This window comes from Falco punctatus, assembly GCF_963210335.1.
Source record: "Falco punctatus genome assembly, chromosome: 4".
Taxonomy (NCBI): domain Eukaryota; kingdom Metazoa; phylum Chordata; class Aves; order Falconiformes; family Falconidae; genus Falco; species Falco punctatus.
The window spans coordinates 24,215,573-24,238,545 of NC_137583.1; the positions used below are offsets into that span (position 1 = coordinate 24,215,573).

The 22,973-nt window shown below is 41.2% G+C and overlaps 1 protein-coding gene and 1 long non-coding RNA gene across 10 annotated transcripts; one reads left to right on the forward strand and one right to left on the reverse strand.

The window, feature by feature from the left end:
- Positions 1-1,478: 1,478 nt before the first annotated feature.
- Positions 1,479-21,969, forward strand: IRAK2 (interleukin 1 receptor associated kinase 2). 9 transcript variants are annotated; one of them, XM_080387590.1, is made up of 13 exons: positions 1,479-2,026; positions 3,361-3,540; positions 10,040-10,201; positions 10,910-11,022; positions 13,113-13,287; positions 13,751-13,811; positions 14,284-14,398; positions 15,135-15,244; positions 15,620-15,815; positions 16,414-16,476; positions 17,535-17,735; positions 17,897-18,419; positions 18,806-21,969. In XM_080387590.1, the coding sequence occupies exons 1-13, from the start codon at positions 1,855-1,857 to the stop codon at positions 18,922-18,924; spliced, it is 2,190 nt and encodes a 729-aa protein (XP_080243716.1). In that variant the 5' UTR covers positions 1,479-1,854; the 3' UTR covers positions 18,925-21,969. The 9 variants fall into 9 exon arrangements, with proteins under 9 accessions (XP_080243716.1, XP_080243718.1, XP_080243717.1 ...); XM_080387592.1 differs by having other exon boundaries at positions 13,116-13,287; XM_080387591.1 differs by having other exon boundaries at positions 1,480-2,026; positions 10,040-10,204; positions 10,916-11,022.
- On the reverse strand, positions 15,747-22,717 carry LOC308063957. The gene is made up of 3 exons (XR_013928138.1): positions 22,636-22,717; positions 22,311-22,410; positions 15,747-15,859 (listed from the first exon to the last, which is right to left on the reverse strand). It is a non-coding gene; the product is annotated as an uncharacterized lncRNA (long non-coding RNA).
- Positions 22,718-22,973: the final 256 nt, after the last annotated feature.

Consider the following 22,973-nt stretch of genomic DNA (forward strand, 5'->3'; position numbering starts at 1 on the left):
AAAGAAGACTAGAAAAAAACCCCGCAGCTGGCTCTAAGAGATGAACATTGGAAAATGGAGCCTCCTACTAGTTACTCAGCTAGACTGGTAATGAATGAAGAGTTGTCCAACTTGAATAGGTACATTAAAAATTCAAGTGGTTTTCAGTGGGAGCTGTAGCACTGTCCCACTTGACAGCGAGGGAGCAGCAGTAAGTTGAGTGAGAGGTCAGGACCAGAGAGAAGGTTCCAGCACACACGACTGCCAAGTGCGGTGCGGTGGGAACACACTGCTGCAGGAAGTGGCGGGTCACAGCTGAAGGTGAAAAACACCAGAGAATAACAAATTATTCTGATGTTCATTTAGTACCTGAGGGCTGAAGAAGAGCATGCAGTGGTACAAAGTCCTGCCAAATACCTCATTACCTGAAAGTGAAGGCCAAACAACAGGAATACAGTGGATCATTCTAGTCTGTGTTTGAAAAAGTAAATTTTGGTTCCCTTGTAAAACCTTTTATTAAGTATGTTTAATGCAAAACTGTATGCACACTTAGATGTGTTCTTTCTCTTCATTTTCCTATGAGGCAAATAGTCCAAAAGGTTTCAGTTTTCTTTCCAGTACCCAAGGGAAAGAAGCATCCTGTCTTTCTGCTTTTATCCAATTCTTTGCAACACAAATTTCAGTCTTACCTCATTCAGAGGTGTTCTGATCATCTTTCCATGACAGAGAATTCAGGTACATGTCAGAGGGACAGTAAGCAGGGAGAAGCGAGGGGAAAAAACATAAATTTAACTCTTAGTATTGTAAAGTACTACTGCTAAAGCAGCTGGGTCCCACAGTAATCTTTGAATTGTGATATTTTAAATAATAATAGGCTTTGGCTATTTTTGTTTAGGTTTTTTTCAGTCTTGGCCTTGTAGCTATATTAATACCACATTTTTTTCAGCTTTTCCTTGTGATGCGGGGGTAAGACATTCATTGTTACTTCAACAGTACTTGAAAGATTCACAATTTCTGGGGTAAGTAGTATAGAAAACTGCCAAAGTTTGGAAGTTTGATACTGAAAAGAAGAGTTAGCTGTACTGTAAAATATATGCAGATAATAAAGAAATAGTAAATTAAAAGCGCTCACAACGTACAGCACCATTTGCAATTAGTACAAAAGACTTGGGGCTAAATAGGAACAAAAAGACCGGGAAGAGGACTGGGCTACAGTTGCGTTTCCAGGCTTCCCCATGACACCCGCAGTCAGACAGACCGTTTCACCAGAAGTGTTTGTAGCACGTACACCGGCAAGTTAATGAGTTAAAAATTTCTGTCAAAAGCAGGTTAAATAAAAAAAATACAAAAGGAGAAAACGAAAACATCAGAAAAATCGACGTCTTGAAGAATATATTTTAAACCTAATCCTTGACTAGCAAGACCTGGCAGGTTGTGTGCTCCCCGCGCCCTGCTGCGTGGCGCGGCGGGGTGGCTGCCCGGCCGGGGGGCGGCGCTGTTCACCGCGCTGTTCACCCGGGGAGCGGGGCTGCGGTGGCCCCCGAGGAGCAGCGCTCGGGCGCGGGCGGTGCCGGAGGGTGCCCGCCAGCCGTGGCGTGCGGGGAGCGCCCTGCGCCTCCGTCACGGGAAGCTGTCGTTTGGCAACCGGGCTGGAGCGACGGGCGCCCGCGGGGCTGACGTGGGCCGGAGCAGGAAGCGGTGCGGCCCCGCCGAGAGGCGCTCGCCTGTGTCCGCGGCTCTGGAAGCAGGCTGCCGGGGCCAGCCCCTTCGGGAGGAGGAAGCTGTTGAGACGACTGACGCGCGGCCGCAGGCGCGGCAGGTCAGAGCGGTGAGCCTGGCCCCGCTGCGGGCGGCAGCCATGCGCAGCCGCCGCTGATGGCCGCCGTGGGGACGGGTGGCCGCGACGCCATGGCCCTGCGGCAGCCGCCGCTGCCGCCGAGAGCGGGCTGCCCCTCGGCGCTGTACGTCCACAGCATGCCCGCCTGGGTGCTGGAGGATTTCTGCCAGAAGATGGACTGCCTGAGCGACTACGACTGGATGCGATTCGGTGAGAGAGGGGCGGCGGGGCCGGCCGTGGGACCGGCCGTGGGGCCGCGCAGCGGCACGGCGCTCGGGCGGGGCGGTGCAGGGGCGCGGGGCGCAGCCGCCCCCACGCGCGGCCCCCGCCGGGGCGCTCCCCGCGAGGAGCAGAGCCCGTCGCCAGGGAATTCCCGTGCGCCTTCCTGCTCCGAAGGCAAACCCCAGACTGGCGGGTGGCATTGGGTGGAAATGGGTGGCACTCCGGCCTCCTGCGGTCCACAGCCTCTCCCGGGCAGCCAGGCTCCCCTCTGCTCACACTCCAGCTCACCTGCTTTTCACAACACCCCTCACATCTGCTGAAAGTTTGGGTTATTTTCTTTCTTCCTTCACCTCATGTATATTCCCTCATGCTTACTGCCCCTATTTTTCTCAGTCCTTGCCGCATCCAGTTAGTAATTACAGAAAACGTAGTCCATGACACTTTTGTTCTTTTTTTCTGTATTGCAGTCCAAACAACTCTAACCCGAATCTTTTCTTAGTTGGCCTACCTTCCTTTATTTCATGCAATTTAATTTCATCCAAGACTTCACTAACTCTCTGCTGAGTAAACTCTTGCCCCAATTAAACTTGCTGGGATTAGGGTGGGACTCATCTTTGCTCTCTTCAGACATGTAAAAGTGTCTGTCCAATGCCCTTCCAAAGCCAGCAGAGGCGTGAACTTGGGAGTATTTCTTCCCACATGCACACTCCCTGGCCCAAGCCTGTCTTGTTCAGGCAAACAGCACATCAGGTGTGGGTCAGCGGAGGGGCTGAGTCAGGCAGGCACCCTCCGTGGGTATCTCCACCCAGAGACCACAAACGAGCACAGCAGAATTTACACAAAATTCCAGGTCAGAGCAGCAAGGCCACCGTGTGTCACAGAAGGCTCTTTCAGCACAGTGCACCCCAGCCTCTGCCTCTCCTCCCGCCGGCTGCAGGCTCCCGGGGCCGGCAGCGGCAGCGTGGGAAGCCGAGCCATAACCCCATCCCAAATCTAGGGCATTCCCAGTTCCTGCTGCCTCACCCTGTACAAAGTACTACACTGAAGGAAGATTATGGGGAAAACATGCTGAAAAGCATGACTGGATTTTCTTTTTGGGTCTCTGATACAACAACATTTTTTTCAGAATAGTCAGGGGAATAACAGGAATGTCTTTAGGAACTGAGTTTTCTTCATGTCCACATAGCTAATTTATTGTGATCTTTCCTTTTAACAGTGTGCAAATGAAAAAGCAAAGTGTGTCTCACACCTTACCTTTCCCTGCTTGCACTTGCTTGTTTTTTTCTGATTTTTAAACAGAAATGTCTGTTGTCTCCCACTAGCCTCCTACGTGATAACTGATCAAACAGAGCTACGGAAAATCAAGTGCATGGAGAAGACGGGGATCAGCATAACAAGAGAGCTCATGTGGTGGTGGGGAGTGAGGCTGGCCACAGTGCAGCAGCTCCTGGACCTGCTGCAAGGACTGCAGCTCTACCGAGCAGCTCAAGTAATTCTGGACTGTGAGTAGCTGCCCCTTCCTCCCGCAGGCAGCCCGTGCTGCTTCCCCAAGCACCCAGACCCTATCCAGTAAATCTTAGCTGAAGAAAGTTTTTGCTGGAAGTCTAATGCTCAAATTCTAAAACTTCTCCACCGACTCTGATTTTCTACTCTCTCAAATAAAATCTATGGTAGGAAAGGAAGAGGTGACCTAGAGGAGGAATTGCTGGTCCCTCTAGTTCATCATCCTGCCTTTGTAGTGGCAATCCTAGATGCTTCGAGAGGTGCCAAAGAGGAAGTGGCTGTGCTCTAAAGCAGGGGTGGTACCTTCATGCATCAGACAGGGTTTCAAAACAGAACTTAACTACAAATGTTCTAATCTTTCGTACCTTCTTGCTTCTCTGTGAAACTTTGTCATGATGTTGCCTGTTTGAAAGAGAACTCTTGAAACACACTCTTGAGTCTGGATAGAGAGGAGGCATTGTTTTCTTCTGCGCAGGGTGCTCAGTAGTGTATTTCCACAAATCAAGCACCCCTACTAGGATCCTTCATCAAATGTTTATACACAGGAGTTACAAAGCTCCACCTAATATAATTTTTCTGCCTACCTAATCTTCATTTTGCTGAGCTACTCAAGTTTTCTGCACCTGTGTGGGAATTGTGCTGAGCCAGCTGAAGTCTTTTACGCCTGCATGGGGGTCTCAGAGGGCCTTTGGTGGTCGTTTGGGGAGGAATACCCGTACTCTTTTTATACTTTTAAGGTCACGTGTCATCTGAGGACACAGAGCCCTTCTTTATTTTGACAGCTTCTCATTAACAAGGTACATGTCCTTGGTCCAAGGATGCTGTCCTCCTCCCCTGGAACTTTCTGGCCTTCAGTCATTATCTATCTTTAAAAAAAGCTATAAAATATATTGTAGATAATTCTGATTCTAAACCCTGACAGATATTTATGTGGTTTCTTTCACAGTTAATCTTTGACCTTTCTGCTGCACATTCACTATGAATTATACTCTAATTACCAACAAACTCGGAGTAGAAAAACATAGAATCAGTTTTGCCTATGCAGCCTGCTTCCCTGCACCATAAGAAAAAGGTTAAGAAAAGGAGAAATGGTTTATCAACTACCTACATTACTATTTCCTTATCTCACTTCATATTTTCTTTATTCCTGTCATATGTTCTCCTCGATCCCTCCCTAAATTAAACAAATATAGTCTTTTCTAACTCTCTGCATGTAATTCTTCTCACCTATCTCCCGTTTGCTCTATTTCAGATTTATCTTTTTGAGGTAGGATGATTAGAGTTTGAACTCATTGTGCCTAGTTAAGGTAAACAATTGCCTCATTGAAATCACAAAACTTTAAAACAGAATCTTGCTTTCAGTTTTTCTTCACAGAAAATTATGTTTAAATTGCAGCTGTCCATTTTTGTAAGCCAACCTGTATCTTGATCTAGTTCTGCCACCAAATCAGCTGAACCCTGGACAACATACTGTCTTGCTGTACTGAGCTGCCCTAAAAAGTTGAGTGGACTGCATTCCCCTTTTCACACACATTCTCACCTGAAATCTGCTTTCTGGAAGTGAGATATTTGCATGAATTTTGCCAGTTCTCCATAAAGAACTACTAGAAAGAAAAATTACAGATTTTTGTTATGTAGCCAAAAATGCTTAGAGAAGTACTATCCAGGTGCATAGGGGAAACGCCTAAAGCTCATGAGGGCGTACGCTTCCACAGCTGGAAAAGGTACAGGAGCCCTATTCGCTTCTCGTGTTCCGTGCCTGGGAGACCGTCGGTGACGGGTGGTTCTGAGTTACATCAGGAGCGGCTGTTGCGACACGGCAGTCTGGCTCGCAGGGCCGGGCAGGGCAGTCTGAGCTGCCACTGCCATTCCCAGCACCCCAGCTAGAGGCATTTCTCATGGAAAGTCCAGTAATGCATCATGAGTTTCTTGCCACAGCATTTCGTTGTGTAGCACTGCTGTTTTTCTGTAGTTTCCTGGCATTAGCATGACTTTTAATCTTCATTTTGGTATAGCAGAAAAAAAATCTTCCAACAGCGGTATTCTAAATTCTGCTTTTTTTTTTGAAAAAGGAGTATTAAGTACTACAGCACAAGCAGCCTTCAAGCATTCTCCGTTAATATAACTGATTTTTGCCATCACCCATATGCCGCCTTTTGATTCAGCAGATCCCCTTTCTGACTGAATACAGTCAGAGCATTCAGCTTAGGAGACTGTAACAAATCTTACTCCTCATCCCTCAGCAAAGCAAACAAAGCTACAGGAAAGCAAATTCAAATCTGTTTTAATTTGTCTGTCAGTAATCCTGTTAATTTAGTCACAGTGACTGTGACGGTCCAGTCTGAGTGGACAGGATTGAAGATAAAATCTTGGTATTATTTTTTTTTTAAATCTATCTGTTGAATAAACCTGATCTAGATATTACCAATGCAGTAAGCCTGGCTCCCTGATAATGGTATTTTTATGGATACTCTGGAGTAGAGGGTGACTTCCATGATGTGATAACATTGTTGCTCTGTGCTTGTTCAGTATTTACACAGCTGATTCCTAGTCCATACAGAGAGTTCCTGGGTGCTCTTACATAAAACAGTATGATCTACCATACTTTAAACCCTAATCAGAGTTACAGTCCTTGCCTTCTTTCCCTGTCACAGCGTATTCTGGGGCCCACCTTAGTTTATAGCTGGCTTATTTAATTGTATTCCTTTACAGAGTTTATTGATATTTCTGTAATATAAACAGCTTTCTATGTTGTGATTTAATAAAAAAAACCCCTGCATTCTCCTCCTGAGAAATATAAAAACTGAAACTGCAAAATCACTGAACGTTTTTACCACTGCATAACAGCAGTAACAATTTTCAACATAATTTTTATCTATCATGCAGAAGGCTGCCTTTGTTCAGTCAGGTATGATGCCTTTTCTTTCCTATGTGGGTTAATTTTGTCATTTTTGCAAAAGCTGATTTCAAAGAGCTTAGAAAAATTACTCAGTTGTAACAACTGAGATGATGCTGCTTTTATCCCAAGCTAGAGGGTTTTCTCTTCTCTCACAGGCCTTGAAAACAAAACCATAAGTAGATTTCAAACTGAGATTAGTTGAGCACATTGCAGTGGTGAATCACTCCAAGAGAAGCTTCATGTATTTAATTTCAGAGAGCTATTGCTTGTGAACCACATTGTTGGATTCAAGCTGATGTATAGCACATTCAGTAAAACGAACCCCTGGAAGCCCAGAGGATCATTTAGCCTGGTCCTGTGTGCAAAGGCCAGAATACAGCACTGGATCAAATCTTAAAAGGCAGCATTTCCAAGCCCCTGACAAGATTGCTTACACAAGAACCAAGTAATACTGTCTCTGTTTATGTAAAATGCAAAGAATCAGGCTTCCCATGCAACAGCAGCTTCCAGCAACGATGCCACTGAAAATAAAGATGCGACACAGACAAAAATAATGATCACCACTGAACAGAAACATTCGTCATCCATCTGTTTATCTGACTGGTTTGCTTTCAAGTAGTATGTCAGTATCACTGCAGCTTGCACAATGCTCACCTGACTTCATCATCTGGAACAAGAGGGGATTACCTGCTTTCTCTTGTGCTTCTGTGATTTACCTTTTTTTTGAGCCTTCTCAAAAACATTTCTGAGACTTTTTGGACTTCACTTGCCACAAGCTGCAAAAACTGAGGGGTCTCCCCCTGTTAAAAACAAAACCCAGTCAACTTCCTCCAGACTGGAGGACTATACTTTGTGATTTCTAAGAAAAATCTTAATTTTTAAAAATTGTACTGGGCTGATGCAAGTAAGCAGTGGTCTTTATAATGATTTCTGCAGGCTAGATAGTAAATAATGAAAGTGAATATTAAGAGATCACAGCAAGAAATGGACATACTGAATTCAGCTCATTAAGACACTGAACTGATGTAACAAATCCAGCATATCTTTGTTTCTTTGATTTCCTTTGTGATAATGGGTGAACTACAAGATTGGACTGTTCCATGAAGGGCTTCATAAGGACTTAGAACCGATTTTGGGTTTGACTCTGAATTCTGTAAAGCAATATGAAGGCTAGATGAAGAGGGTTTAAAAGAGGATGGAAGAGCAATTCCTGTGGAGTGATCAATTTTTAGTTATGTTTCTGGATGATTGATATTAATTTCTGTCCTCAATCAATTCAGATGCAATAAATTGCAAAACTACAATGAAATTACCTTTTTTAAAAGCTTATTACAGTTGTCTTTTATATTGAACTCCATAGCAAAACTTCATATTAATTTAAGTGGAAGAAAGTCTGGATTATTTTATTGTTCTGCCATTTGGAAGTAGTTTAATTTTTCAGAATTAACTCAGTACAGGCATTCCACTGTGTGCTCAGGCATAAGCAGAAGTGTTTTATAGCAGGATCTTTTTAGTTTTAGAAAAATCTTTCAAGTCTTTACCCTCCATTTCTGCTTTTGTATCTTTATCTGAATAAGCTTATTCAGGTGATTCCTCTTGGGCAGATATAGAGAACACATTGCTTGTTTTATCGGGCATTTTAGAAGACTAAGTGGTCCTTACATCACCATAATTGTATTCATTCTGACTTAAAGGAATCAGACACAACACACAGATAGATTACTTCCAGGAGAGTTGTACCTCCCTTCAACAATTTCTTGCACTACTCTAATGACACTTCTGAATGTCCATAATAATATTTTTTTTTTTCTTTTTTTCAATTCTTTAGCTTCAGTGGTGACCTGTTTGTCTGTTGTGCAGGAAGTTGCAAAATTCATGAAAAACCCTGAAAAATGAGTTGAAAGAGGGAAGTAATTCTAATCTTGGAGACTTCTAAGTTAAAGTACATGAGGGAGAAGCCAACAACTGCAGAATACAGGGACTGTCAGTTTTGTCTAAAGGCCTGCCGACTGTTCAATAGCTAATTTCAAAATCCCATGAAATTTGGGACTTCATAGTATTCTCACACAGTAATAAAGAAACATAAATAAAAAACTTGATCATTCAAACTGTGTTCATAGGTGACATGGAAGAAAGTAGATACAAACCCAAAACAGAGGTCGAAGGAGAAAACTTGCCTGACATGCATGTGCCCACTTCTGCCCTTATTGCTTTTCATATACTCTTGCTCTTCAGCCGTTAGTACACTGAAACTGTTCTATCTTGTCTTCTCTTTAACAGTTCTACTGAATCTTGGCTTATTATAAGTAGCACAGAGTATAAATTAAACATACCATTTCCTGCTTGTTTCAGATACTCCCAGTGCTTTGTTTATAGAAAAAAAATCCCAAACCAAACACAAAGCTGTTATCTGATTTCAAATGCACATAGAAGCCTGGAGCTTTTGATTCCAAGAGCACCAACCATGTTTAAGATACAAAACTCATAAAACAGTGTGACAAAACCCCCCTTGTATTAATACTTGGGCTTGTTTTCTTTTACATAAAACCAAAACATTAATTTTGATTTTTAACAAAATGCTAAATGCCTTGCTGATAAAAGGTGCCAGGTAGAAACAAAAGTTTAGAACTACAACCAGGAACACGTTGTTATCAGGCGGTAGAAAGTCCTTGTATCACCCCTAGTGCACACTGGGCATTTCCAACCTCAGTTTTAAATGTATTCATGGATCGGAACTCAACTGCTCCTTCAGGAGGTTTTGGCAGCCTTGTATATCACAATATCTTGAATTTTTTTACTTTTTTCCCCATTCTAACTGTAGCCTAATCTAATTTTAATAATTCCTCTAAGTTGTACATATTTTTCAACTCCCTGTATGCTGAAAGCATCTTTGTACTTCTTTTAACCAGACTTTAACGCTGAGATTTTGCCAAGCTGTATACAACATAGGATCTTTTACAGCTGTAGTGAATCAGTAGTTTGACCTTTAATTTTTCCTTATATATCAGTGTCTTGACCTTTGACCATTTTTCTGTTTTCCCTAGATTGTCTCCAGTATGTTTATTGCTCATCGGAAGTAAAAGTAGGATTCTTCATTGCAGATAGTTCTACATAGGGAAGTGTTTTCTGACAATGAGCACAGTCATGACACTAAAACCACACAACTGAAAATAGTCCTAAAATATTTCACTGACTAAAACTGATATGATTCTGCCAAACTTCCTCTCAGTCCCACGACAATTAACAAAGAACTAGATGCCTTCTTTAGGCTGGGAGATATTTGTGATTTGAGATCACTGGCTGAAGGATGCTATATAGAAAATGACAAAATATACTATTAGTGTTGACTTCTTATAGTAAGAGACTATATATCTTTTACATAGTCATCACTGGTATTTGTTTGAAGTTATCATTATTAATTTTCAGTAGTAGTTAATGACATTAATATGGTCTGAATTTAACACTAAATTGCTTGAATGTTCATTTCGGTGTTCATGTTAACTTGCAGTCTGTTCTCCTGACTAGAACTATTTCCTGATAACTGTCAGTCAGACTGTTTTCCCTGGTAATCTTCATCTTTCCTTTGTTCTCTTTTGAAGGGACATCAGCATCTAATATTACCAACAACAAAAAAGAAGAGCTGGTAGAGCCACCTAAACAGGAGAACACACCTTTAACTCCCACAGAAAATAAAGAGAGAGAAAATGAGAGAAATCTGTTGCCATCACCAGACTCTTCACATGGGGAACCACCACCAGCAGGTAGTAAGTAAAGTAGCAGATTCTGAATTCGCTCTGGCATTGAAATGGCCATGTAGACAAGACTGCTTCCCATTCACTTTCAGTATAGTATAATGAATATATTGCTCTTCAAAATGGTCACATTTGAGTATTTGTCTTTTTCTAGCACTGTTGTCTCCTGAGCTGTTTACTCCTAACTGTAGCATATGGCCTCCTGTTCCTTCTTCATATAGCTCTCTTGGCCTTGAGACAGGCTGACTATATCTATCCCGTGGGATCTCAAGATGTTTCCCAGGTCTCTGTGAACACGCTGGTCCCATCCTGGCTCCACACTAAGACTAGATCAGTGCATACATTTTCTGCCCCATGTCCCTATTCCATGCAGAGTAAACGCAGGCCAGAGCTGACCTGTGCACAGGTCAGCAAGCCCCTCTGCCTGGGAGAGGGAGGGAGCAGAACCACAGGACATACCAAGGGCAGCATCTGACCAACAGTATAGCCACAGGGAGCTCTATGTCCCCGAGCCAGGGCTAGAGAGATCTGCATAGTCATCTTACAAAGAGGAACCAGGAAAATAGCTCCCTATCTTCACACAGTATTTCACATTCTGGGAGCTTGTCACACATTATCCCTGGTTACAAAATTCAGCAAAATACCCCAGAACTTTCAGAATTAGTCACAGACTGTGGTATTGTAAAATAAGGCGTATTTTCAATGCTGTTATTTCAATTTCAGGTGCTGTTCCTGAAGAAGCCTTGTACTCACTCCCTTTTCCTCCACCTCCTCCAAGTGACCTTTTGAAATCCTTACAGTCAAATCCTCCTGTCTCATCAAGTGTGAAGGTAAATTCCTTTAGCACTCATTGATTGTAACAGTGAAAGTTGCCTTTATGACATTCTATGTTTTTTTGATTATAGTTTATCTCTCTACTTGTATAAAATACAGATCTAGTGAAAAAGTGGTGCTTGATTACAATTTGGTTGGACTGAATATAATACTAATGCTTCAGTTAGATTATTTGTGGTTTACATCACTTTTTTTGCCAGTGAAGGACCACTGAGGGAAAAAATTAACATTGCATACTGCATAGCTCAGCATGGATAACATGCCCAGCAATTAATTTTAAAGGAATTTCCAGTACAGATTTTACAGAGGACTTAACATTTCTGGTGTGATTGTAGGACAGTGCAATATATACCACTGACTAGTCAGAATGGCATACTTTAATTTAAGTTTATACTTAAAATGTAATTTCTGCTCAAAACTGGGCTATTATCAAAGTTAAGTCAGGTTGCCCATAGCCCTGTGTAGCAAGTATGAAAATCTCCAAGGATGTAGGTTCCACCACCTCCCTGAGTCCCTGTTCCAGCGCTTAACAATCACACTGGGAAAAGTTTTTTTCATGTTCCTAATGATTTCAGCATGGAGTCTCCTGTTCCTTCCTCCCTATAGCTCTCTTCTTTTTAAGATAGTCTGGCTAGATCTGTCCTGTGGGTTCTCAGAGTGTTTCCCAGATCCGTGTGCACACTCCAGTTCCATCATGGTTCTGTCTTGGCCTGTTTTCTTCGGTTTATTCTGATCAAGTTTTTTTAGAGAAGACAGTGTTTTAAGACTTTAAACTCTTCCAGAATAACAAGGTTCAAGAGTACCAGCCAGAAAAGAAGATTGCTACAAACAATGCAATAGTTTCAGAGTTTCTTAAGAGGGAGTTTATGTTTTGTTTTTTCAAGTCTGAAGCACATTACGGTTGTGGCAGCTGTATGATTAGGCTACAGTGGATCTGTAATAACAATTGGCATTAGGACTTGCCGTGCTTGAAGCAACAAATAATTGTGCAACTGACACCAGATGCTTCAGAAGTAGATGTGAAGTTTCCACCATATAAATACATTATAAGGGACCCTACTTTCTAATCCAAATGTTTCTTAATGTATGCCCCAGTCATAAAGATTAATATTTTTTGTAACTTTGACTGACTGTTATGGTTTAACCACAGCCGGTAACCAAATACCATGCAGCTGCTTGCTTACGCCCTCCCCCAGCCCCCCAGAGGGATGGGGAGGAGAATTGGGAAGGAATGTAAAACTCGAGAGTTGAGATAAGAACAATTTAATAATTAAAATAAAATAGGAAAAAATTGTAATAGTGATAACAACAACAATTATAATGAAGGGGGGGTGGCGCAGGGAGAGAGAAGAGGAATAAAATCCAAAAGGAATGGAGAAAAGAAAACAAGTGATGCACAATACAGCTGCTCACCACCTGCTGATCGATGCCCAGCCAGTCCCCAAGCAGCTGGCAGCAACCTGGCCAGTGCCACCCAGTTCATATACTCCGCATGACATCATATGGTATGGAATATCCCTTTGCCTACTTTGGGTCAGCTGTCTTGGCTGTGTTCCTTCCCAGTATCTTGTGCTCCTCCAGCCCTCTGGCTGGCAGGGCCTGAAAAGCTGACAAGTCCCTAACTTAGTATAAGCATTCCTAGAACAACTAGAAACATTTGTTATGGACATTATTTTCACACCAAATCCAAAACACAGCACTGCACCAACTACTAAGAAGAAAATTAACCTTCTATCCCAGCTGAAACCGGGAGACTAACATCACTACAAATAAATACATGGACTTCTAATCAAAGCTAGGTCTGTTTTCTGGGGAAGGTGGAAATGCAAATCGGTAACTGTTTTCAAGTTTCCTCCACTATGCAGATTTTTTACATCAGCAAAACACACCAACAGAGGTTTTACAAAGGGAAGCCCTAATAAGTGATTTGCACAGTACCTTTCAGAGTTTCTTTCAACAATCAGTGATTGCTTAAATCATGGAAAAGAAAATATGACAGCTGAAAGAAAGAAAAAGCGTATGAATTTTCATGAGATAAACATGTTTTTTCTACAATCTGTAGCCTTGCAGCTCTTCTTGTCCTCAGCAGGAGACAACGACTGACCTCCCCAGTGAGAGTCTTCTGTGGACCCAGAGGGAAGTTACTAATGCCACAGATGGTTTCAGTGACAAGAGCAGAATTTGTGAAGGTACTTTTGCAGATATCTACAAAGGTCAGAGGAACAACATAGTGTATGTCATCAAAAAAATGAAAGAGGCAAGTACTCCACTTTTTCTTTTTATTTGAAGGGGGCTACATTATTAGTATCTCTCAAACATTAGCAGTTGTTGTGTAATACTGTATGGGCAAGGGACCAGAACAGCTACACAGGAGAGGTAAAAAGGAAACTATGTAAAGTGAGTAAACCTAGGTTCAGTAAACACGTACGAGAGAGATGAGATGAGATGATACTCACTTTACTCATGTGAGTAGTTTTATTAATTCTGTCCATGGCAGTAGTCTGCAATGGAGCTACCTGCATTAATGATAGGATCAGAGGTGTCTTTACACTGGGTTTTGTTCTGATTGCCAATTAATTGTTGCCTTTGACACAAAGTTGCCATCCATGATACCTGTCTGTTTTCTAAAGTAGCTTGTCATCTAGAGACCAAGAGATCTGTATGAACGTAACAACTTAATAATTAGTATTGACGGTCTATCGCACATTTTCATTTTTCAGACAGAATGCACAAGCCCAAATTCCACCCAAAGATTCTTTCATACAGAAGTACAGATTTGCTTTCGGTGAGTGGTTGGCTTTTACATGCAGTCCGGGCATATCCTGCATGTGGCCTGTTGCCTGTGTGCTGAGTTTAAGGCTGGTGTGTCCGTCTGCCTAGCACTGCAAAGTTTCAGGGACAAGGGGGTTATGCACTGCTTTTGCAGGAGTCCTGGGGAAACAGCGTGCCTCCTGCTGGTGCTGCAAGTCCCTGCTGAGAAAATGCAGCCACTTGGCCAGTCCCGGAGATGGCAAGGAAGCCATGCCTTCTGGAGCTTTGTATCCCTCCTACCCGCTCAGAACAGGGCTGGCTGTAATGATCTTTGTCTTTGCTGCTCTTCATGAGCCTTCTGCAATCCTGCTCAGGGTCATTCTGTGCCTCCAACTGCAGGACACAATTTCCAGTTGCCTTGAACTTAGGAATTTATTCCAGCTCAGGAATGTATTTTTCTGTGTTGCTCAACTCATTTGCAAATCATTGTCGATCTGTGCCCTCAGGTGTTGTCATGTCAACATCCTGCAGCTGCTGGGCTTCTCAGTAGAAACTGGATTGCACTGTCTGATATATCCATACCTGCCTAATGGATCACTACAAAACAAACTTCAGTGTCAAGTAAGCAAATAATCTGGGTCTATTATCTATCTGCAATTACAAGTCCTGCCCTGTTGTTGTATGAAAAGCAATTATATCTCTCTGAATTCTGAGAACCAACTCAAAAATACCTGCCCAAATATTTTGACTGCAAGTACTAGAAAGGCTGCAGCTGTTTTCCGGTTCTTCTACTGCAAAGCAGATGAGGTCAAGAAGAATTTTCTGCTGTTCAGCCTTTAGATTTTTGAAGTAGTAAGGAATCTGCAGAATGTGTCTATTCATAGTGTAACATTTCATTGGGTTTGTGAGTATGTTCCTGTAGAATTCATCATCATATTCATTGGCATAATGTGCTATAAAGTTTTACAAGGGCTCAAGAGTGAACAGTTTGAGACGTTCACACCTATTGAAAGAGCATTTGCAGAGGAGACCATTGGGCAGAGAAACATCAGAAAAACAATGCATCAAAACCAGCACTGTGCCTCGATAATGGGCAGTACTCAATGCTTTGGACAAGTGGGATTGTTGCTGTATGGTTATCTCACTGTGTCCTATGGCAGGCAAAATGTGCACTACTATGTAAGAACGGGTTCCTTCCTTGGCCTAGAAATCAACAGTTTCTGCCTTGGACCAAACTTTTCATTTAGGTCAGCGGGAGTTTTGATTAGGACTAAAACTAAGCCTTTGGGTTTCAAAACTACTGATGTCTTACAGTTTTTTATTCTGTAAAATACCATTTTTTTCCACTCCCTTGCAGGATGATTCTGCTCCACTGTCCTGGGAAAGGCGAATTAGCATTTCTGTAGGACTCATCCGAGCTGTAGAGTATTTACATAATTTTGGAATTCTTCATGGGAATATCAAAAGGTGAGGGGTTTGGCATATCCTTGGTCAGCTGTTAATTCCAGGATCTCTTTAATAATAATGACTGAAAGCTCATGCGATTTTGAAATCCATTTGCAGTATCTTTCTGCCACTTCTTGTTCTGTAGAGTACCAACCGTTTTATATTTAATCTGTCTCACTTCTCTAAATGTTGGAAGTATATTCTTTGAACTAATTTGCGGAATATTTGTTCTTCCCCCTCTCCCTTTCCACCATTCTTTATCCTTTCATTCATACACAGCAGGTGAAATGCTGGAAACTTTCAACGCCTAACCTTAAGAGTGCAAAACTGCAATTCTTTACCTCAAGTTAAAGGAATTACTTGACCAATATTGTTATTTGGCTTTTTTTATCACAGCTCAAATGTCTTGTTGGATGAAAACTTTGCACCAAAGCTTGGACATTCAGGTCTGCGATTATATTCTGTTGATAAAAAAACAGAGTATGCTGTGATGAAAACCAAAGTCCTACAAGCTTCTCTTACTTACCTGCCAGAAGACTTTATCAGACACGGCCAGTTAACAGAAAAAGTTGATATATTCAGCTGTGGTGTGGTGCGTTGCCTTTTTTCCATGCTCTGTTGCATTCTTTGGTGCTTCTAGACAAGAAATTAGATATAAGAGCATGTGCCTCATATAGTTGTTTTGCCAGCAATTTCATATTATAGTTGCTGACTATATGTGTTTACATCCTGGTTTTAAATATGTTCATGCCTCAAATATACTTCAGTTTTTGAGGTGAATCTTTTGAACAACAGAAACAATATTTTTTTTGTTGCAAAAAAATTATTGCTGATTGTTTAAAAAAAGATTAGCAGAAAGACTGAAGTTAGGTTCTCAGAATTCTTGCAGATTTGCCACATGAACTGCTATAAACATCACCTGTTAATGTGGATTTTCAGCAAAAATAATTGATCGTATAGATGTTCACCTGTCTCCAGGTGTTTCCATTTAAGTAGGAAGTTACTCTGTTCAGTGTGATTTCTTGTCTAGATTTAGAATTACTTTCTTCTCATCCTTTGTTTCAACAATATCTGTTGTACCTAACTATAAAATTTTAAATGCCCTGGCGACTTCTTTAGTTGCAAAACTCATTTTTAAAAACAGAATGAATTCTGAACACATTGTTTTATCTTTCAAATATACTTTCTAGGTCTTAGCAGAGATAATGACAGGAATTAAGGCACTGGATGAAGGAAGACACCCTATTTATCTGGTAAGAAAAAGCAGGAATAATGAATACTAACTAACACGAGTGAATAGGGTTGCCATCATAAAATGTATCTTCATTTTATATAAATGCAGTTTGTTACTTGCAGTCTGCTGTACACCTCCTGAAGAAGGGATGTTTAGAAGCCATATCCTGGTTCCATTAACAATAGCCTACCTGCCTTTAGACAGAAGCAGAATATATGGTCCCATTTCATAAAGCACACTCACAAGTGCTAGCCCAATTATATTAGGAGGTAATCCAGAATAATTAGTGCTTAAACAAATGCTTATTTAAGAGACAAGACTTTGTGCTGAAATGCTGCTGTGTGTTTTTTATGTGCCAGGAAGAGGTGTTATGAGCCAAACTGAATGGGGAAACCTGCGTAGGCAGTAAATGCAGTTGCTCTTCATCATGTTTACCAGCTGTTAATGTATTGCAGTAGTGTCTGGAATTTATATCCTAGCCAATTTGCCCAAGCTGTAATTTAACTATGCAAACTACTTTCACAAGCAACCAGAACAGGTGAGGCTCACTGAATACCATTAATGCCATCTTCATGAATACAGACTCCACCTATACTCCTTCCATGGGATATGCTTCTTCCCATTTACCATCTTGTGCGAGCCTTTGAGGGGAAAAGAACAGCACTCTTACTTACTATTTCCAAGCAATTCAGAAAATGAGTTAAAAAAATAAAGGATCCTAGGTTTCTGATTCCTTTAACAAATGTTTGAAAAGTCCTGTGCAAGAACGTGGCTTTATACAGAGTTGATTATTTTTCATTCCTGAAAATGGATATAAGCCTAGAAGAGCTGGATCTGCTTTAGTGAATTTGACATTAGACACATGCAGAGAAAACCTTTGGCCTCCTCTCCTGTGAAAACAAACATTTCTGTCAGTTGAATGAATGGAGATTCTTAAGCTTTTAGGTCTGTAAACAGCCATTAAGGAGCAATAATAATAACAAATATATGGCAAGACTTATATTCTGAGTGATTCAGATAGAAATAAGCATTTGTCTTAGATTTGTCTTCACTAATATATCTCTTTCCTTTGAACAGAAAGATATGATTGCTGATGAAATTCAAATAGCGAAAGAAAGTTCATACTCCAAAGTAAAAAACTTTGAAAAGCTAGCTGCCAAGGAAATATGCTGTAAATACCTAGACAGGAGAGCAGGACACTTGCTGGAAGAGGTTGCTACTGATTTTGCCTCCGCCATCTGCCTTTGTCTGAGAAAGAAGAATTCTAACATAGCAGAGGTAATATTTCAAATACATGACCAAGATTTTAGTCTACTGACAGCAAGGTCTAAAGCTACAACATTCCTGCCTTAGTTATTTTGGGGAGTGTTGACAAAAGAGAATAAGTGTAAGCAGGGCTACAGGAATTATTTTGCATTCACAGATTTTGTTGTTAAAAGCAGGTGCTTGTAATTATGGAAATGGCTGAAAATAAATTAAGGGAGCATTACATCTGTGGAGGGAGCACTTCTGGATTCTCCTTGAACACTCCAGAAGAAACCGATGATGAGACAACTAGTCTCAGCATGGATGTGCCTTCTGCAGGGGAGAACAGAGAGGACAGCACACAACCTGTGATCCTAGCAAGTGCCGATCTATGCACACCTTCAATAGGAGTTGTGTCACCAGACATTTACTGTGGACAAATTTCAAGGGTCCCTTGTGAATCAGATGAATCCACTAGTTTTATATGGAATCCTTCAGAAAGATCTACAGATCAGCTATCTAGCAACAGCTGTAACAATTCAGAAAATATGGCAGCTTCTGATTACAGGATCAAGCGGGAAAAACCTGTAAATGGACTCCAGGAAGGAAATGCAGCATGCACCAAATCAAGTGATGAAGTCTTGGAAATAGCATCTACTGTACAGAGCACCTTTCAGCAAGAAAATGCAGACCTTGACTCTTCATGTTCCTCTCAAGGTAAATCTAGATAGATCTGAAGATGCACACAGAGCATTCAAATGCACATGATCTTCAAGCTGTTTTAGCAAAACTGCCCGTGCTCCTGTTATGACAACCAAAATCTTTGTAAAAGTGCTCTAGTAGTGTAATAGTAGGGACAAATTACTCTCTTCTCCAGAATTGCTTGGGTTGTTCTTTCTACTTCTAAATGCATTTCAGTAAATATTTTCTCCTTGGCTATGATTTTAGCAATAAACCTACAAAATGTTTTCTGGTTTTCTATCAGATTTTTTTTCCTAAGCCAGTTTTGTTTGGTGGGGTTTTTTAATTTAAAATTATCATCTATTCCTTAGACAACAGATGGATTTTTTTTTCCTTAATATTTGGGCTTTTTTGTTTTTCAGCATTAGCCAGAGAGACATCTTGGAAAATAAAAATAAATGATCAAAAAAAGAAGCTCATGGAAAATATTTTGCTGTATGAAGAACACAAATTAAACAGTTCTGAACTTTTTGAATCATAAATTGGATGGATTTATTAGCAGTGGCCACCTCAGAAGAAGCAAGGACTGCCTCTTCATTAGAAAGATGGTAAACATCATGTAAGGTTAAGTAGCAGATCTAGATCAGAAGCATTGGCCCTAACTGAAGAGAACAGAAGCGATCACACTGAGAAGAAATAGAAAATACCTGTTCTGAAGCCGATTAAAGCACAAGGCCACTCTGTAAACAGAAAGGCCTTCTTCCTTTTCATCTGCAATGGAGAAAGATATGGCAAACACAAACAATTGCCATATCATTTACGATCCTTTTGCAGTGTATTTCAGAAAGCAGCTACATATAATATATGTCTTATTGAAAAACACAGTCCTAGAAGTTACAGGGCAAGCACTAATAACCACCCAGTTAGCAACACCCTTTATTATTGTTATCCCACTGTGTACAAGCAGTCAGAAAACTTCAGAGAGATTGGAGAAGGTTTCAGTGTTCAAATAGATCTATCCTATTCCATGTAATCTTTGCCCACATACTCAAAAATACCGCATCACCACAGAGGAGAATTCTTACGCAAGTTCTCAGATGTATTCAACATGACGCAATCTCAATTCGAATTGCACTGATCGTAGTTGTAAGTAAATAATCTAGGCCTTGTCCATCTACTCTATGAGTTTCTTCTCTACTATATACATATACATATGGCACCATTTGAAGTCTAACCTTTAAGTTCCACTGTCAGGAGCTCTAAGACAGTGTTTAATACTTTGTAAGAGTGTTTTTGGCAGTTAATTTTTTCTAAGTGTCCTTTACATGTTAAGGTTTCTCATTGTGTTTCACCTGGTAACTGTTGTATATTTTGGATTAGGGACAAGATTTTAATTTAAAATATCTTTAATTCTGTTACAGGTTACTTGAAAGTTGATTTGTTGTATTTATTTTGGCAATGGGTTAAAGAATCAGTGAAAGATGAGCTACTAAGTGGGCCTGTTCACAGTGCCACACCATGTATTCTGAGAGGAACTGTTTTGTGTGTCTCTTGGCTTCCCCAGCATTAGCAGCCTTGGAGTCAGCCTCAGTGATCACACTTTAAAAAAACAACTTGTATGCTATCATATTTATTATTAAGTGAAAGCCCCCTTAAGAAAGTGTCACTTTTATTGTTACAAATATTTATTATTTGCAATATTGTTAGCGTATTCTACTCTTGCGCAGTCTGAGGAAATACAGGTTTATTATAAATAAACTATCAGAACATGTCACTCAGCTTACAGACTGGTGGCTGCTGCCTCAGCATAGGTAATAGGGCCTGATGCACCAAAATGGCTAAAATTCACAGTGCAGGTCAGGGAGTATTTTTTAAAAGTATGAATTTATACGTAATTCTTTTCATTGGAATTGTGTAATAGTATAGTTTTACTAGCTTTACACAAAGGTCTCTGAGTAAGGCCTCGTTATCTTCTGTATTTGTACAGTTCATCGTTGGTACTGTTATGAGCAAGTAAAAGTATTTTAACTAAAAACCTGAGTATTACAATCATCTACACATTTATAAAATTGACTTCTACACTAAAACCTAGTAAAATTCCTTAATTATGAGTACCTTGGATACTATCTATATATTTGCCAGTGTCAGGGTTTTTTTATTTTACCAGAATCAAACGAAGAAAACATTGGTACTGACATAAGAAACGCTGACTATATTCAGATGGGTGAATAACTTATTAATTCTAAATGAGATTTAATAGAGATATAGTGCTGAAAATTTAATATTCTTTATTTTTTATGGGTGTATTTTGGGAGACCCATGATAAATACCTAGGAAGAAATGCACATAGACACACCACAGAGCTGAATAGTAAACCTGTTTTTTAAATTGAGAAACATAATTTAGACACAGTTCTGTATCACAAAAATGCTTTAAAGATTCTGTTCTCCTGTAGTCACAAAATGAAATTGTTTTTCTTTGCCTTGTTCTATGCTACTTTTAAAATATTTTGAGGTGATACACATGGTCTTGTAAAGTTACGTAAGTATATAATGTAACATATATAAGACACAGCATAGTCATCCAGTAATGGTATTGTTACATAATTTGGCTATTCAGTATAATGTATGTTTTAACCTCAACTTGGCAAATTTATATATCACCATTTACTAATACCTTTGTAAATAAAAAAAAACTGGAAAAAAAACCTTTTCTTATAGCCTGCTTTTTCATGATTTATGGCACAGAAAAACGTGTCTCAGTCCAACCTATTTAGGTAAATTTGTGTTTTTAAGGAAGCAGCTCCAGGTCTCTTTGCACACACATAATCATTAGTAATTATTAGTACAACCACATTTATTTGGTCTTTATTCACTGTTAAATAGCTGGGTTTTTTCCTTTGAGATGTCCCTAAAGAAAGACTTCACACTAAAATTACTAATTACAAAGATTACTGAGATACAACTGGCATTTATTGTTGTTTAGATGCACGATCTATAGTATATTTTATCCTTGAGACATTGTAGCTCTATCAAAAATTAAGAATGCTTTTTTTCCATGAACACCAAAATAAGGGCACAGAATGTAACTTATTAAAAAGCACAGTTGTTCTAGAACTATAGAAATGCACAAGTAAAGCTAATTTGGAGATCAGCACCTCCCAAAAGGTGCTGTTAACACCTGGAGGCTGAACATTATCCTGTATTGTTGATTAATGGTTAGAATTACCAATTTATTGACATATTATTCTATTTTTCTTGTATGTTTGATTTTAATAATGTGAACAAATCCAAACATGGAAACCTGTCTACCAGCAAAACTAAGAAGGCATTTAAGTATGTAGACTGTGAAGAAAGCTGCATCACACAGATTTTGAGGTTACTAATTGCTATGTCACAAACTAGCAAATTTTTCTGTAACCACTGACCACATCTTATGTGCCCTTTGTAGTAGAACATTTTTGTATCTAAAAATTAATTGCACATGCTGTAAAATACATGGCTTCCAAGACGTGCTAGGGTTTAGGATTTGGTTTTTTTCAGGCAAGAGTGAAATAAATGCATTTCCTAAGATTTGATGAATTGTATTTCCTGCTGCGATTTCTTATACGGTTGCTGTCGTTTGTTAAAGTAAATGGTAAATTTCCCTAAACTGAAAGGCAGGACTACACACACCTTCAAGCATTCCAGGAAAGCGAGCTTACAAGGACAACCCAACCACACGCGACACCGACCCATGCACGTTACTAAGTAGAATTTTCTTGTGTTTACAACTTGGACCTGCAGTTGAAAAAGTGAGTATTTCAAGGTGTAAATCCTAGTGGAGAATATTACCATTCAGAGAAAACAACTACAGTATTATCTACGCAAGGCTACTGACTCTCTAGAAAACCTAGGGCTACTCGCACTGTACTCCTGACGTACTCACCCAGCGGTGAGTAACTCCAACCTCTGCGCCGCGTCGCGCCCGCACTGACGCACTTCCGCAGCCGTAACTCGAGCAGTACAACCCGTGGGGCTTCTGCAGCCTTCCCAAACAATACAAATACCTTTTTTTTCCCCTCTCGTGTTAAGTTCTCTAATTAATAAAGCCCGTCCTGCTGAGGAAACGCTTGGTACAAAAGCCCAGAGAGGCCCCGGGCCACTCAGCGCCCTCGCCACGCTTCCCGCCCCGCCGCTGGGGCTGCAGGCCGCACCCTCGCTGCTGCGCGCCGGCCGGGCTCCTCAGGGGGCCGGGCCCCGGTCCCACTGACCCGTTCCTACGGAGCGGCCTGGCTGCGGCCGACCGGGGACCGCCGCGGCGCCCAGACATGAGCGACGGGCGAGGCGGGTGGGGCGCCGTTCCCGGGGTGCCCGGTACAGCCAATCGATGCCAGAGGCGGCTGCGGGCGGCCCAATCGGCGGCCAGCGCTGGCTCCAAGGTCTCGCCTTCGCGAGCGGGCTGTGCGCTGCGGTGCTGTGGTTCCCGTCCCGTGCCGTCCTGTCCCGTCCTGTCACGTTCCCCGACCCGAGTGGGGGGCGGCTGCAAAGTGGTGGTGCGGTAGCCCCCGGGAGCCGGGCCGGCAGTACGGCTGGGCCCGGGAGCACGGCT

Bases quoted from the DNA above. Each gene is read 5' to 3' on its own strand.
- IRAK2 (XM_080387585.1), top strand. From the start codon at position 1,855: ATGGCCGCCGTGGGGACGGGTGGCCGCGACGCCATGGCCCTGCGGCAG. The intron at 3,541-10,039 runs GTGAGTAGCTGC...TCTCTTTTGAAG, and splicing joins AGCTCAAGTAATTCTGGACT to GGACATCAGCATCTAATATT. The intron at 15,245-15,619 runs GTGAGGGGTTTG...TTTTTATCACAG, and splicing joins CTTCATGGGAATATCAAAAG to CTCAAATGTCTTGTTGGATG.